Here is a 16,936-nt window from a genome sequence, read left to right as displayed (position 1 = left end):
GAAACAGAGTTTCACTGTGTTAGCCAGGATGGTCTCAATCTCTTGACCTCGTGATCCACCCACCTCAGTCTCCCAAAGTGCTGGGATTACAGGTGTGAGCCACCGTGCCCGGCCCCATCTAGGTTTTTCTAAGTGCACTCTGATGTTCACACAATGATGAAATGACCTAACATGACATTTCTCAGGTCGTATCCCATCATTAAGTGATGCATGACTACCTCAAAAGTAATGTCAACCCAAACCAGTATTACTTCCTAATGAAAACTTGTGTTTTCAGAGTCAAATGGATTACTCAAATGTAATATAAACTAAAGGTTTAATACTTTGAATCAAAACTTCTATACCCAGAAAGAATCATGATTTTCAGATAAAGTCGAGGCCTAGGAGATGGTCTTCCAATTCTCCTGCACTGTCCCTTAAGAGGACATTCTAATGGAAATACTTGTCTTTAAATACGTAAACATAAGCTTATTCAACATGTCTTGTTTGTAAAGCATCATTTGGACTCTAAAATACAGTGACTTCCATGGAAAGGATGTCATTTTGGCTATCTTCGTTTCGTATTGAAGCTCCCACTTAGGGTGTTTCTTGCTATAAGTTCCTTCTTGAGTTGATAAAGTTGAAGTCTTTGGCCCTATTCTCACTTCTCTATTTTCTCAATTTAGGTATATCCTTTTAGAACATTTCCTATACTTACATATACATATTTACATGTCTTTGAACAACTAGTGACATTTTTGATTTTTTTTAATTTTCAGGAATGGTGTGCTAAACATTTTGTCATTCTTTTAAAAGTCATTTTTGTTTTGAGTTTGACCATGTATTTGTGTAGATGTAGCACATTCTTGTACATGTGGTGTTGTATTTCTGTGGTATGGATTACACCAGAGTTTATCAGTTTCCCTTCTGATGATGTTTAAGTTGTTCCTTGTTTTTTGCTTTTACAGAGTCTAGTGACATTCTTATACAGGTCTCTTTGTATGTATGTGCTGAAATCATCTAGTTAGATAACTGAGTGCAGTTGCTAGATTTACAGGGTTGTGTGTATTTTCAGTTTTATGAGATGTCAATAGACTTACTCTACAAAGAATGCCATTTACATTCTTTTTTTTTTTTTTTTTTTTTTTTGAGATGGAGTCTCACTCTGTCACCCAGGCTGGAGTGCAGTGGCTGGATCTCAGCTCACTGCAAGCTCTGCCTCCTGGGTTTACGCCATTCTCCTGCCTCAGCCTCCCGAGTAGCTGGGACTACAGGCACCCACCACCTTGCTCGGCTAGTTTTTTGTATTTTTTAGTAGAGACGGGGTTTCATCGGGTTAGCCAGGATGGTCTCGATCTCCTGACCTCGTGATCCGCCCGTCTCGGCCTCCCAAAGTGCTGGGATTACAGGCTTGAGCCACCGTGCCCGGCTCCATTTACATTCTTAGAAGAGCCTCACATTTCCACATCCTTACCAACACTTGTTTAAAAAAATCCTCATTTTTGCTAAGCCGATGGGTGAAAAATGGTATTGTTTTAACCTGCATTTTCCTGATTACTAATGAGATTCAGCATTTTTTTCATAGGCATATTGGCCATTTCTCATATATAGATATCTTCCATTTAAAGTTAAACTAAGAATTTTGCACTGAATACCATTCTCTGAAGTGGTGAATTTTAATATTGTATAAAAAATCCAACTTGTTCCACAAGTACATGTCGTATGATTTTATGCATACATCCATATACATATATCAAGGTAAAGTCCAATACAAAAAAACAGCATTTCCTATGGCCAGTGTTCTACAGAAGTAAGACTGTGCAAACTTTATCGTATAGTCAAATGAGATTGCAACACTAAGGCAGGACGAGGCAGAAGCAAGTTGTGTCCACAGTATATTACAAAATGCCTTGCATAGCTTATTCATTCTCACCTGGTAAATTCATCTTAGAATTCTGAAGGATTTTTTTCCTAGATAAATTTATACAAGTTAGTGTCTACTTCTTGTCTTTGTTCTATGGCAAACCAGCTTTCTCAGTACTGATTGTTTTACTTCACAACATTATTGATTTAACAATAGCCTGCGCTTTGGGGCTCTGCACTGCTTTCATTGTAATCCTTGATACAATGACTACAAACGTGTCGCGATTTCTAATCTTCATCTGTATCTCAGGCGATTTTCCAGGGCTTCCATTCTCTGTGTCATTTCTTCTAGTAAATCTCAAATTAAGGAAGATGAAGAATTGTCTATTTTTATTTGCATTTAAATATAACTTGATTTATCCATGTAAAATTTTGGCTTCTGAAATAGAAAAGGTTTTGGGTTTTTTCCCCCCATTTCTGTCAAGTATTTTAAAACCCTGACTTGTAAATTTATAGAATGCATTTAACATTTCTGTTAAGACAAATATTTTGCGTTTTTTTTAAAAACATCATCAAAGCCAGACAGCTCAGTGTGAATTTGTCTTTTTAATTTTAATTTTATTTATTTTTGGTTTTTTTTCCTTCTCTTTTTTTGAGACAGAGTTTCACTCTTGTTGCCCAGGCTGGAGTGCAATGGTGCGATCTTGGCTCACTGCAACCTCCACCTCCAGGATTCAAGTGATTCTCCTGCCTCAGCCTCCCGAGTAGCTGGGATTACAGGCATGCGCCACCACGCCTGGCTAATTTTGTTGTATTTTTAGTAGAGACAGGGTTTCTCCACATTGGCCAGGCTAGTCTCGAACTCCTCACCTCAGGTAATCTGCCTGCCTCGGCCTCCCAAAGTGCTGGGATTACAGGCGTGAGCCACTGCGCCCAGCCTTATTTATTTTATTTATTAATTTTTAGAGACAAGGCCTCCCCAAGTTGCCCAGGCTGATCTCGAACTCCTGAGCTCAAGCAAGGCCACCTTGGCCTCCCAGAGTGCTAGGATTACAGGTGTGAGCCACAGCACCCAGCTGCAGTCTTTTTTTTTTTTTTTAATTGTAATTCCACTTCCACTCTTAATGCTTGTAAATTAGTTTGCCATAGCACACTGCTAGGAGCCAGAATTGATAATATTGAGAATGTGGTGAAGAGAAGACAATGAAAGAATTCAACCTTGGAAAGTAAGATACGAAGTCAGAAGCAGAGGGAGATAGGGAGTTTTCACCATGATGCCACATCAGGCCACAGTTTTGAGGAATTCTGACCTATGTAAAAATATACCTTCTTTAGTCTCTTGTGAGTAGAACTTTGGGGTGGGACAGGCAAGCGAGAGGAAAAGGGCATTAGAATAGGTATTGGTCTACCCTGTAAGCTCCTCAATACCCTCTGTCTGCCCACTTGAGGGCAGAATGAGAGCCCAGATTCGTCAATGTATATTAACCACTCTCAGGAAGATTATTTCATTTTACTTGAGGGAGCATATTTCCAACTTTCAGAAATGGAATTGCTCTATGCTGTTGTTCCTTATTACATAAGCCCATTGGCACAGAGATAGATAGTTCAGAATTAAGCCATTTCCCTGTAGACTAGTTGATGCACTTGAGATATCAGACAGCTTTAGTACGCTTACTGTAATTTTAAGTTTAGAGCATTTGGCAGGGTGTTCAATATGCAAAAGCACTGAATCCTCTTTTCTTTATTATCACCAAGCATTCCTTTCATTTGTAATATTGTTTTAATGAATCACTGGATCCTGCTGTTCCCTTGGTGGAATGTTTCATTTTTTAGAGTGCTGATAAGAGAAGATCTCTGCTGCCAAGGAAAAAAAAAACAATCCCTGTCCTCCAGAAACTACACACACTGAATCCGTATGTGGCTGTGGTGTTCCTTTGGGCTAAAGGAAAAGTTTGGAGTTTAGACTGAGTTTGAAACCTCTTCATTCTACAACACTGTTTGCCTATACTTGCTGTACCTTTGATGCACTTCAGACCTCATTCATGTCCTACATACCCTCCTAGCAGAGAGGGAGTTAGGTCAGTCTCTTTTCCTTACTTTGTATGCTGACCGACAGGCCTTCTTGCTAAGCCCCCTAGAAGGGCCGATGGCAACTAAGTGCTTGACTGTTGCTACTAAGCTTGGCTTGCCCTTGGCTCTCAAACACCTGTCAGGCTGCTTTTTAAAGCAAAAAGCCTTTCCTGGAGTTCACTGTTCTTCGTGACTTCACGGGATTGACTTCAGTTGATAAAACCTACATAGAGTGTGTGTGAAGTTTTGATAATATTCTTTGCATTCCATACAAAAGCCTAATACAAGAAAAGGATATAGCGCTGTGTTAATTTTCTTACTTCTTCGTTTGCAAGGTTCTGGAACATTATAAGGTTTTCACATTTGCATTGATCGTGTTTTTCTTCCAAAGGGCTTCCTGAGAAAGCAGATGGAAAGTGTTCACCTCTAGAATCCACCAGACTTCCCAGACACATAATAATAGGAATGAATCAGCATATGGAGGAAACCATAATGAAAGACATGTTCCACTTTTTCCATGCAGCCAGATCCAGTAAAGTAATACCAGGAAAGCGCTGTATATGCTTCCAACACTGGAAGTGGCCCTTACTGTGGATTAGTGAGGAACACTGCTCCAGTTTCTTTTAGTTTATGTTTCAGTTCTCATTTTACTTAAGTTCTTTCTTCTCTTTTCCTCTATACCATTTCCTACTTCCTTCTTTCCTTTCCTTCTAAGCTAAGGTTGTTGGCAAGCTGAAAGGCTGAAATTATCTTATAGTAATATTTTACTTGGAATTACCTGAAGGTTTTGTTGAATGAGAAAGCTTTTGTGTAGACCGTAAAAGATTGTCTTCTTCAAACAGGTATCTGTGTTGCACTGCAAAATTAGAACAGGAAAGTAGGTCTCGGATATTTATGGTGACTGGCTCAGATTCTGTAAAGAGAAAGAAAACTGCAATCAAACCTGCTTAACGCTTTTGGTTATAAAACAGCCATCAGCAGAGTAAGGTACTTGGTATTCCTAGCACTTGGTGCCGAGCTTTACTTTGGGACATACTGAAGCAAAAAGACTGTTACCTTCAGTGGAGTAAACATCGTTATTAAAAAAACAAATAAAAAAACAGCAAAAAACCAAAAACAGCCAGGCGCAGTGGCTCATGCCTGTAATCCCAGCACTTTGGGAGGCCAAAGTGGGTGGATCACTTGAGGTCAGGAGTTCAAGACCAGCCTGGCCAACATGGTAAACCCTGTCTCTACTAAAAATACAAAACTAGCCAGGCATGGTGGCAGGCGCCTGTAGTCCCAGCTACTCGGGAGGCTGGGGCAGGAGAATCACTTGAGCCCAGGAGGTGGAGGTTGCATTGAGCCAAAATTGTACCACTGCACTCCAGCCTGGGCAACAGAATGAAACTCTGTCTCAAAACAACAACAACAACAAAAACACTGTCACCTGAAATGATGCTAGTTACCAAATATGGCTTAATGTAAGAGTAAAAGTTAACTATCTTTTTGAGGGAAAAAAGGCCTTAATCATCATAATTTGAACATACTTACATTCACTTCTTTACAACTTTTATCTGGAGGGAAACCATGGTAGAAGCACCCACCAACATTTCTAAAAACACTGCCTTAAAAACTGTACCTGTTGGCTGTTGGACCCTTTTTGGCAGTTCCCCTGCTGGAGAGTCCTGTCTTCCATCGGAGTCTTCTAGAGCTGAGCAGAAAAAGATGACCAAAAGGAGTGACGGTTGTCCACAGGCATGTGTGTGTTCTTCAGGAAGCTGGTCCCAGACCACCTCCTTACCTACCTGCCATAACCTAAGGTCTTTTGGTTTTGTTTGGTAACACCAAAGATTCAAAAAAGCAGTTGATTACCATGATACCTATGACCACTCTAGGGCAATTCTCTCTCGTAAGAGAAGCTTGGACCCCTTAAGTACATCTTACTTAAGAATGCTCCCAAAAAGGTCATGTCTAGAAAGTAGGGCAGAAAAAAAGGTGAAGTTGTTGAGGGATTTTAGTTGCACTGGCAGCAGCTCCACTTGAGGCATTTCAACTTGAATGAAACAATCAAGAGGCAAAACATTCTCTACTCACAGAAATCTGAAAGGCCTTCCCTCCCTGTTACCCCTCATCTCAAGAGTTCTTTCCCTAGAGGGGTAAGACACAGCACCTAGACTAGGATCTAACTGCTGAACCGGGGACATGAGTACAAGGAAAAATGGGCAGAACTGCTATCCGTAAGCATATCTGGCACACTTAGTAAACTGGAGAAAAGCATGCATAACAAAAATCTAAAGTCTAAAGGGCAGTCTAATATTCTGTAAACAAATAGTCCACGCAGAAAGGCATTAATTTTAACAGTGGGCTTGGAAGGACTATGTCCCTTTCCACTTCAGTTATAGGTATGTTCTGAAATTGCACCTCAGCTCTCCTGATTTATATAATAATTGATTTTTAGTTAAATGATCATTTCTCTAGGGTGTTTGTGAGGATGAAGCATGCTGGTATGTCAAAACACTTATTACACTGCTTGGCGCAGAGCAAGGGCTCAAACAATGGTAGCTATTATTTTTTTCTTTCCCACCTCCCCTGTTCCCCCCATCTTTCTTTTTTTTTTTTTTTTTTTGAGACAGGGTCTTGCTTTGTCACCCAGGTTGGAGTGCAGTGGCGCAATCATGGCTCACTGAAGCCATGACCTCCAGGACACAAACGATCCTCCCTCCTCAGTCTCCCAAGTAGCTGAGACTACAGGTGTGTGTCATCATGCCTAGCTAATTTAAAAAAATTTTTTTTCAGAGACTTTGTTTCCTAAAGGGTTTTACTTTTGTTGCCCAAACTGGTCTTGAACTCCTGGACTCAAGCAATCCTCCCACCGCAGCCTCCAAAAATGCTTGGGTTACAGGCGGGAGCCATGGTGCCCAGCCCTTCTTTTTGTACTGTTTCTAGGCATTGCTGGTCCTGCCCATGAAGGAGACACTTTTTTTGGTTGAGAATTTATCAGTAAACGGTTTGTATGGGCCGGACATGGTGGCTCACGCTCGTAATCCCAGCACTTTGGGAGGTTGTGGTGGGTGGACCGCTTGAGGTCAGGAGTTCGAGACCAGCCTGGCCAACATGGTGAAACCTCATCTCTACTAAAAATACAAAAATTAGCTGGGTGTGGTGGTGGGTGCCTGTAATCCCAGCTTCTTGGGAGGCTGAAGCATGAGAATCACTTGAACCCAGGAGGCAGAGGTTGTGGTGAGCTGAGATTGTGCCACTGTACTCCAGCTTGGGTGACAGAGTGAGACTCCATCTCAAAAAAAAAAAAAAAAGAGTTCATGCTGCCCTGTCTGCGAAGGTCTTTGCGTAAGCTATAGTACCTTCACAGATGCCTTTCTTGAGTTTTTCACTTATCTCATCCATTGTGCTGAAGTCTTCAGCATAGAAGAGATGCTTGTCTGTTGGCTCAGAGGCAATCTCTTGTAGTTCCTCCTCAATGGCTTTTCCTACCCCAACAGCATACATAGTGATACCTAGGGTGCAGGAAAAATTAAGAGGAAGGTAGTTAGAGTTGTGTTCCCAGGGTCTGGAAGTTGTGTGTACTGCACCCAAAGCCAGTTAGATGTTAAGTGGTGTGATTTGAAAGGTGCATGCCAACCTTCCTTTTTACTTTTCTACCATTTTTATTTTTGTCCTGTGAGCAAAAGGGAGGGATCCAAGAGAGAAGTGAGGCATCTGGGAGATGCTGGGGAGCTAAACTACTAACCTGTTCCTCAGCTCTGGGCTGGGCTGTTTAACGAATCTGCAACTTCCCTCTGAATTAGCCTTCTGGATTCATAGAAGTGAGCACTATTTTATGGCTTGCTAAATGGGAATCTCTTCTGGAAGAATTCTAAGAATCAAGTCAATTTATGACCTAATAACCTAGTTTCTACTCAAATGTAAGTGACCTGAGGCCAAGTGAAGCTGCTTTTTGCCCACTTCTCTTAAGATGACACAACCTTGGGAGGAAGTGCTAAGCTGAAAAGGAGAATCTGCAGACCATTGGAAACCCCTAAAGTCAGGAAAAAGAACAAACCCAAGATCAGCCTTAAATTTCAACAGGGATATGCGTTTGCTTCAAAAGCTTTTCTTACACTGATCATTAGACTCCCTTCCCCCATATACTCTTCATTTGAAAGTAAAACACAATAAGAATATGTTCTGCTTGAGTCCAAACATTTTTCAGCACTGATAACTTATTCTAGCTAATTTATTAGACTAGATTCTTAAAAATGTACTTAAAAATGGCTCAAGACAAGGGGCAAGAGTTATGATGCCTTGTTCTGAGTCTGTGTAAGGTCAATAACCAAGTTCAGCATATTTGTCCGGGAGCCCAGTGATTTTACGCATAACTTCCTAAAAAGGATAACTACTATTTTAAGATTCTGTTTGCTATACATAAGAGTAGTTAAATTCATAAGAGGATGTCACCTCATATAAATCTTGTTGATTCAAGAATCAAATAAACATCAGTTTCTCCTACCACCTATCTTTAGGTGATGTGTAGAGACATTTAAATGGAGCAAAGGGTAAGGTAGATTAGTTTCAGTGAGATGAAAGTGCTAACCACTGTCTCTGGAGACCAAGATGCTTCCCCTAATTCTTTTTAAGAATGCAGACTAGGGGGCCTATGAGTTTGACATGAGCTCTAGCAATCTAGGCTAGTGTGAACAGCCAGTTTTACAATCTACCCAGATGATTCAGGGCAGGACAATTTGTGGCTACCACTCTCGGGCTAGAAAAAGAGGAAGGTAGGCAGTATCAATAAAATGACCTCCTTCACAAAGACAGCGAGTGAATGTCGATGTGAACCAGCCTTTCTGTGAGGAGGAATGGAGTTCACCAATGGGACTGCCAGTACTCTCACTCCTTTCTTCATTCACTCAGCAAGTAGTTGTCACACATGTACTATGTGCCAGGCCTGATCTAGGCCCTGGGTCCATAAAGTCTTGGATGAGGCCTTGATCTGTGCATACCTTATTTCCTCTTACAGGACTTGCTAAAGCAGTGTGTCCTCAACAAGTACTTTAAGAAGACAGTTTTTGGCCGGGCGCAGTGGCTCACATCTGTAATCCCAGCACTTTGTGGGGCTGAGGTGGGCGGATCACAAGGTCAGGAGATCGAGACCATCCTGGCTAACACAGTGATACCCCGTCTCTACTAAAAATACAAAAAGTTAGCTGGGCATGGTGGCGGGCACCTGTAGTCCCAGCTACTCGGGAGGCTGAGGCAGGAGAATGGCATGAACCCGGGAGGCGGAGTTTGCAGTGAGCCGAGATCGCGCCACTGTACTCCAGCCTGGGCAACAGAGCGAGACACCGTCTCAAAAAAAAAAAAAACAGAGAGAGAGAGAAAAAAAAAAGGCAGTTTTTAAACAAACTACTTCACTACTTCAACTTTTCTTATCTCCGTCAAGGAATCTAGAAACTTCACCATAAACTGTCTCTACCAATCATCCTAGCTTCTGGGTTTCCTTTAGCCAAGGGTCATACTCCTCAAGCACGCTTCACATCTGTGCAACTGAAGTTACCCTCAGGTCAGCAAAACCCAGAGAAGAGGCTGGGCTTTACTGAGCAACAAGAGCTTAGAGTCATAATCTCTTCCATCATCTGATTTTCTGAAAAGCTAAATTTGCCTCCTGCAAACACAAGAGTATTATCCATCCTAAGGCTATTGCATTTTCAGAATGTTCGCTTGAAGTATTGGTTAAAAAATACAAGAATATATATACATAATCAGTAAAAGTTCCCATCAGAAACAATTTAACAAGCTCTTCAGTTGATTCTAGAGCAACCAGACCAGTGTTTTGGAACTATTGTATATATATGTCTGTGGTTGAATAGCATGTTCTAGGTGATTCTCACATTGGAGAAATCTCACACTGGCTAGTAAATCAGAGGGAGAGGATACCCGCCTGTGGTCAGCTTAGCCTAACCTTCTAGTCACCAGACTCCTTCCTGAGCACTTTATTTAACTCCTGTGGGGTCCACTTTATTTAAGGCCTCTAGGTGGCAGGGTAGTAAAGATGTATAATGGCAGTTGCCAGGAGGCCTTTCTGCATACTCAAAGAAGCTTCCCCATATGGCCAGCAGAGACCACTGAGTGAGTTTAAGAAACCTGAACCTTGAGTGGTGTAAACCGCACCTCCACCCCATATTACCATTGGCCTTGGCTTTACTGGCCCACTCGGAGACGTCATCCTGAGCCCGTCCGTCAGTGAACACGATGGCTGCTCTGGGCACCCTTGTGGAAAGGGGCCTGGCCCCTTCTCCTTGGGTAAAACTTCTCTCAAACATGTGTTTCAGGGCCAGCCCAGTCATAGAGCCCTTTCCCATGTATTTCATGTGGGCCACGGCTTTTTTCATGTCTTTGGCTGAGTTGAAGTTTCTCAGGGTAAACTCTGTGCGGACCTGCGTGGAATACTGGAGCAGCCCCACTCGAGCGGCTTTGGGGGAAATCGTCAAGGAATCTATAATTCCAGTGACAAACTGCTTCACAACCTCAAAATTCTCTTCTCCAAGACTCTTGGATCCATCGATCACAAAGACCAGGTCAATTGGGCCTTCAGTGCATTCTATAAAAGGAAAGTTGATTAAAAAAAAATGATAAAAAATCATTTATGCACAAGAGTAGAATAAAATGATGCTTCAATTGGAGGCATAACCACTTTGGGGAACCAGTTTTCTTCTTCTTTAGATAATACACAGGACAGATGAGGTGTTGGGAGGGCCACAAGCAACAATAATTTTCACATATACTTTTATGGTTGGCTTGTCATATTGATAAAAATAGTATTTTTCACAAGCAAAATGGCAGATGTACAATTGTCTAGGAAACCAAGTCTATATTGTACCCTGGAACATTGACAGGTCTGGGAGGAGCTGGGTGTAGAGAACACGGAAGGGTCTAACAATACCCAAAAGACTCCCAGAACTTTACTCCAGGAGGGTGACGTCACCCTAGTGCTGGCATTCTGACAGTCAGTGGAGAAAGAGATTTCTTCAGCTCAGCCATCATCTCTGCCGGGGAGCCTTCCTTGTAACTCAGCTTGTATTGCTTTCTATATACCCCTAACACTACTAATTTATTCAACCAAAAAGTTATTGAGGACCTGCTTTGTACAAGGCAGTGGACGTAGCAGGATTGCAATAGTGACCAAGACACAATTCCTGACACCAAGTTGCATACAATCTAATGTACTCTATATAGTGTTCCACATTGTACAATAATTATTTAATGATGTGTTTCCTCCTCCAGTCTGTGAGTTCCTCTTCAGCAGGGACTGTGTTTCATTCATTTTTGTGCCCCATCCCCCAATACTTGGCACAAAAAAAGGTGTTCAGTAAATGTGTGGTGACAGACTAAGTGAATGAGGTGATGTTCATTGGGTAGCACACGTGTAAGTACCCTACTGACCTATTAAAGCTGACAAAATAATTATTAGCTTTGGTGCGGTGGCTCACACCTATAATCCCCAGCACTTTGGGAGGCGGAGGCAGGAGGATGGCTTGAGCACAGGAGTTCAAGAACACCCTAGGCAACAGAGTGACTGTCTCTCTTAAAAAAAGAAAAATTAGCTGGGCTAAAAAATTAGCTGGTAATGCATGCCTGTAGCCCTAGCTACTTGGGAGGCTGAGGCAGAAGGATTACTGGAGCCCAAGAATTATAGGTTGCAGTGAGCTATGATTGTGCCACTGCACTCCAGTCCAGGTGACAGAGCAAGACCCTGCATCTCTCTGTAAAAAAACAACAAAAAATTATCACCATAAATTCTTTACATGGAAACTTTTCAGGCTTTTTTTTTTTTTTTTTTTTGAGATGGAGTCTTGCTCTGTTGCCCAGGCTGGAGTACAATGGTGTGATCTTGGCTCACTGCAACCTCTACTTCCTGGGTTCAAGTGATTCTCCTGCCTCAGCCTCCCAAGTAGCTGGGATTACAGGCACACGCTACCACACCTGGCTAGTTTTTTTGTATTTTTAGTAGAGACGAGATTTTGCCATGTTGGCTAGGCTGGTCTTGAACTCCTGACCTCAGGTGATTCACCCACCTTGGCCTCCCAAAGTTCTGGGATTACAGGCATGAGCCACTGTGCCCGGTCTCAGGCAACTATTAATAGATGGTTGATAGTAAGACAGAAATAAAAGCTTTATGTTAAGCAATTTGGGTATGGAGAGGCTTTTTATTATTTAGGACTGCAAAAGAAAAATGGACAGATCCAAAATGGATTATCTCATTTCTTCTTCTTTTTCTTTTTCGAGACAGCGTCTTGCTGTGTCGCCCAGGCTAGAGTACAATGGCGCTTTCTCAGCTTACTGCAACCTCTGCCTCCTGGGTTCAAGCGATTCTCCTGCCTCAGCCTCCCAAGTAGCTGGGATTACAGGCACATGCCACCACGCCTGGCTAATTTTTGTATTTTTAGTAGAGACGGGGTTTCATGATCTTGGCCAAGCTGGTTTCGAACTCCTGACCTTGTGATCCACCCGCCTCGGCCTCCAAGGTGTTGGGATTACAGGTGTAAGCCACTGCGTTGGGCCAGATGATCTCATTTCAAACAATCCACAATCTGTGATAAACATTCTGTTTTATATATCAAGCAACTGTTTAATCTTTCAAAGTGAGGCACAACAATATAAGCATGTAAAGACACACACATGCAAAACCATTTCTGTGCTTGGCCAGTATAACATGCTTAATGTCAGAGAGTGTGTGTGTGTGTGTGTGTGTGTGTGTGTGTGTGTGTGTGTGAGAGAGAGAGAGAGAGAGAGAGAGAGAGAGAGAGAGAGAGCATGTTGGGGGTTTGGGTTCTTCTGTTTCTCCATTAAGTGCTTTTCCTCATCACTCAACCTATCCGATCTTTTATTAGCGAAAGAGGAAAAGGCCAACTCAAAGCTTCATTTACATTCATAGTCTGTTCCTAAGTGAACCAAAAAAAGACTCAGGCAGCATGCATGTGGCTCTTCAGCAGATTTCAAAAATACTGAAATAATTTTCCAGCAGTGAGTCTGTTTTCTCCTCTTTTCTGTACACATTTTTCTTACAGAACAAAACTAGCACTTGCAACCCCCACACACAGAATGGGGTCCAGAAGCCTTCTCCAGGGAACACAAAACAAGGCAGAGTGGAAAAACATCAGGGAGAGCAGGGCCCGCATATTTGCTTTCAGACACAGAAAGGACAGCCCCACTTGTTAGCTATTTTTTTGCCAGAGGGTAATTCCCACTTTTCTTGGGCATTTTCTTTTTGATAGTTAAGTTGATAAGACTGGAACGGAGCTGTGACTTGCTTTCAGAACATAATTTTCAGAAAGTTCTACAACTTCAGGCATGGATAAGCCCTTTAAAGATCATCTACTTCAGCCTCGCTGTTGCTTACATCTTCTTTTCAACATCCCCACCCAGTGACCATTTGGCCTGGGCCTCAACGCCTCTCCTGTTGAGGAATTGTCACCTTACCACTGAAGCCCCATTTTGGACATTTCTGCTGTTGATGATTACAATAGTGATAATTCTGTTTGTTTGTTTGTTGTTGTTGTTGTTTGAAATGGCATCTCGCTCTCTCGCGCAGGCTGGAGTGCAGAGGCACAATCTTGGCTCACTGCCACCTCCGCCTCCTGGGTTCAAGTGATTCTCCGGCCTCAGCCTCCCAAGTAGCCAGAGCCACTGGCACGTGCTACCACACCTGGCCATTTTTTATATTTTCAGTAGAGGCAGGGTTTCACCATGTTGGCCAGGCTGGTCTTGAACTCCTGACCTCATGTGATCTGCCCACCTCAGCCTCTCAAGGTGCCGGGATTAAAGGCATGAGCCACCGCGCCTGGCCTGTCTGTTGTTTTTTAAATTTAATTTTATTTTAAGTTCTGGGATACATGTGCAGGACATGCAGGTTTGTTACATAGGCAAACGTGTGCCATGGTGGTTTGCTGCACCTATCAGCCCATCACCTAGGTATTAAGCCCCACATGCATTAGCTTTTTATCTTGATGTTCTCACTCCCCTGACTCCCTGCAACAGGCCCCAGTGTGTGTTGTTCCCCTCCCTGTGTCCATGTATTCTCATTGTTCAGCTTGACTTATAAGTGAGAACATGCAGTGTCTGGTTTTCTGTTCCTGTGTTAGTTTGCTGAGGATAATGGCTTCCAATTCCACCCATGTCCCTGCAAAGGACATGATCTCATTTCTTTTCATGGCTGCATAGTCTTCCATGGTGTATATACATCACATGTTCTTTATCCAGTCTATCATTGATGGGCATTTTGGGTTGATTCCATGTCTTTGCTATTGTGAATAGTAATAGTGATCATTTTTTGAGCACTTATGTGAGTCAGCACCGGGCTCAACACCTTTATTTATTTTTTATTAAAAAATTTTTTTTGAGACAGGGTCTCGCTGTGCCACCCAGGCTAGAGTGAAGTGGCACAATCACAACTCACTGTAGCCTCAACCTCCTGCATTCAGGTGATCCTCCCACCTCAGCCTCCCTAGTAGGTGGGACCATAGGCACGTACCACCACAAGCAGCTAATTTTTCTAATTTTTGTAGAGACAGGGTTTCACCATGTTGCCCAGACTGGTCTTGAACTCCTGAGCTCAAGCAATCCTTCCACTGCAGCTTCCCAAGGTGCTGGGATTACAGGTGTGAGCCACCACACCTGGCTGTTCAGCACCTTTGGATACATGATCTCATGTATTCCTTGTGATGGCTTTGTGAGGTATCATCCTCATTTTATAGATGGGGAAACTGGGACTCAGAGAGGTTATATAATTTGGTTTTTTTGTTTTTTTTTTTGAGACAGAGCCCTGCTCTGTCACCATGGCTGGAGTGCAGTGGCATGATCTTGGCTCACTGCAACTTCCATCTCCTGGCCTCAGCCTCTCAAGTAGCTGGGATTATAGGTGCATGCCATCACACCTGGCTAATTTTTGTTTGTTTGTTTATTTATTTATTTTGAGATGGAGTCTTGCTCTGTTGCCCAGGCTGGAGAGCAATGGCGTGATCTCGGCTCACTGCAACCTCTGCCTCCCAGGTTCAAGCAATTCTCCTGCCTCAGCCACTCCAGTAGCTGGGATTATAGATGCGTGCCACCACACCCAGCTAATTTTTATATTTTTAATAGAAACAGGGTTTCGTCATGTTGGCCAGGCTGGTCTCGAACTCCTGGTCTCAGGTGATCTGCCCGCCTTGGCCTCCCAAAGTGCTGGGATTACAGGCGTGAGCCACAGTGCCTGGCTGAGGTTAAATAATTTGACCAAGGTCACACAGGTAGTATGAATCAGAGTTCAAATCCAGATCTGTCTGAGCTGAAGCTTATGTGCTGAACTAATTAGACATGCAGCTTCCCTGGTAGAAAGCTTCTTTGTCCTCGTGCTGAGCTGTAGCTTCTCCCAGTGTCCTTTCTTTCCAGGGTAGGGTGGGGTGGGGTGGGGTATCATACAAATCATGAGTGAGATGACAGTCACGTTGGTATTTAGTACCTCAAAAGTTTTTTTCTTTTTTTTTTTTTTTTTTTTTTTTGAGTCAGAGTCTAGCTCTGTCGCCCAGGCTGGAGTGCAGTGGCCAGATCTCAGCTCACTGCAAGCTCCGCCTCCCGGGTTTACGCCATTCTCCTGGCTCAGCCTCCCGAGTAGCTGGGACTACAGGCGCCTGCCACCTCGCCCGGCTAGTTTTTTATATTTTTTAGTAGAGATGGGGTTTCACCATGTTAACCAGGATGGTCTCGATCTGCTGACCTTGTGATCCACCCGTCTCGGCCTCCCAAAGTGCTAGGATTACAGGCTTGAGCCACCGCGCCCGGCCCTCAAAAGTTTTTTTCTACAAAGATCCCCAGTTTCCTAATTTTTTTCTGCTTAATACTGAACTTCCTCACAAGATCATGATTCTTATTTCTAAATCGTATTTATCTTATTTTTTTTCTAAAAAATAATACATGCATTTGGAACAAAAAATATTAGAAAAAGGGTGTGTGTGTGTGTGTGTGTGTGTGTGTGTGTATAAGGGTATACACATTATATGTGTTATAATGGTATACACACACACGTATATATAGAGAAAGAGAGACTGTATGTTAGAGTGTTTAACAAAATATATCGATGGTAACAAACTATAAAAAACATTCAGCACCATGCTTTTTTCACTTAAAATATCTTGGGGATACATCTAGAGCTGCTTGTTGTTTTAACAGCTGCGTCATGTTTTATTACATAGATGTGCCTTAATTTATTCAGCCAGGCTCATGGGTGATCATTTAGCTTGTTTCCAGTTTTTTGCTGCTACAAATAGTGCTGTATAAAATATCCTTGTACATGGCTTTGTAAACATGCACATATCTGTAAGATAAACTTCTAGAAGTGGAACTGGATTCATAACATTGCCAAATTGCCCTCTGAAAGGTTATACCAATTCAGACACCCACTGATCCATTTATCATTCCCTACTACAATATACCTTTGCCAACATAAGGAATCAAACTTTTTGATCTCTGGTAACTAATAGGTTAAAAAAAGGTATCACGGCTTTACTCTCTTACTATATATTTTCCTTTGTTTTTCTTTTATGGCTTTTAAATTTCATGTCATGTTTAGAAAGATCTTCTCTCAGATTATAAAATAATTCTCTCAAGATTCCTTTTGCGGCCGGGCGCGGTGGCTCATGCCTGTAATCCCAGCACTTTGGGAGGCTGAGGCGGGTGGATCACGAGGTCAGGAGAACGAGACCATCCTGGCTAACACGGTGAAACCCCGTCTCTACTAAAAATGCAAAAAATTAGCCTGGCAGTGGGCGCCTGTAGTCCCAGCTACTTGGGAGGCTGAGGCAGGAGAATGGTGTGAACCCGGGAGGCAGAGCTTGCAGTGAGCCGAGATCCAGCCACTGCACTCCAGCCTGGGCGACACAGCAAGACTCTGTCTCAAAAAAAAAAAAAAAAAAAAGGCTCCTTTTGCTCTTTTGTGTGTGTGTGTGTGTTTTTTTTTTTAATGTTTAAACCATTGATCTATCTCTCTTCTCCTAAAGTACCATGCCCAGAA

The 16,936-nt window shown here is 42.6% G+C and overlaps 1 protein-coding gene across 8 annotated transcripts in view; it reads right to left on the bottom strand.

The window, feature by feature from the left end:
* Positions 1 to 1,639: 1,639 nt before the first annotated feature.
* Positions 1,640 to 16,936, bottom strand: part of MATN2 (matrilin 2) — a 168,735-nt gene continuing 153,438 nt past the window's right edge. For 2 of the 8 annotated variants that reach the window (XM_005563764.5, XM_045398536.3), the window contains 6 exons: positions 10,079 to 10,492; positions 7,257 to 7,409; positions 5,534 to 5,605; positions 4,691 to 4,825; positions 4,211 to 4,309; positions 1,640 to 2,193 (listed from right to left, as the gene is read on the bottom strand). In XM_005563764.5, the coding sequence (XP_005563821.3) occupies positions 2,138 to 2,193; positions 4,211 to 4,309; positions 4,691 to 4,825; positions 5,534 to 5,605; positions 7,257 to 7,409; positions 10,079 to 10,492 (929 nt within the window). In that variant the 3' untranslated portion in view covers positions 1,640 to 2,137. The remainder of the gene's footprint in view (positions 2,194 to 4,210; positions 4,310 to 4,690; positions 4,826 to 5,533; positions 5,606 to 7,256; positions 7,410 to 10,078; positions 10,493 to 16,936) is intronic. The other 6 variants (XM_005563765.5, XM_073999165.1, XM_065519467.2 and 3 more) reach the window with 3 other exon arrangements.

Source organism: Macaca fascicularis, chromosome 8, assembly GCF_037993035.2.
Source record: "Macaca fascicularis isolate 582-1 chromosome 8, T2T-MFA8v1.1".
NCBI classification, from domain to species: domain Eukaryota; kingdom Metazoa; phylum Chordata; class Mammalia; order Primates; family Cercopithecidae; genus Macaca; species Macaca fascicularis.
Note: the sequence above shows the minus strand (reverse complement) of the source record. Positions and strands in the feature narration are given on the sequence as shown.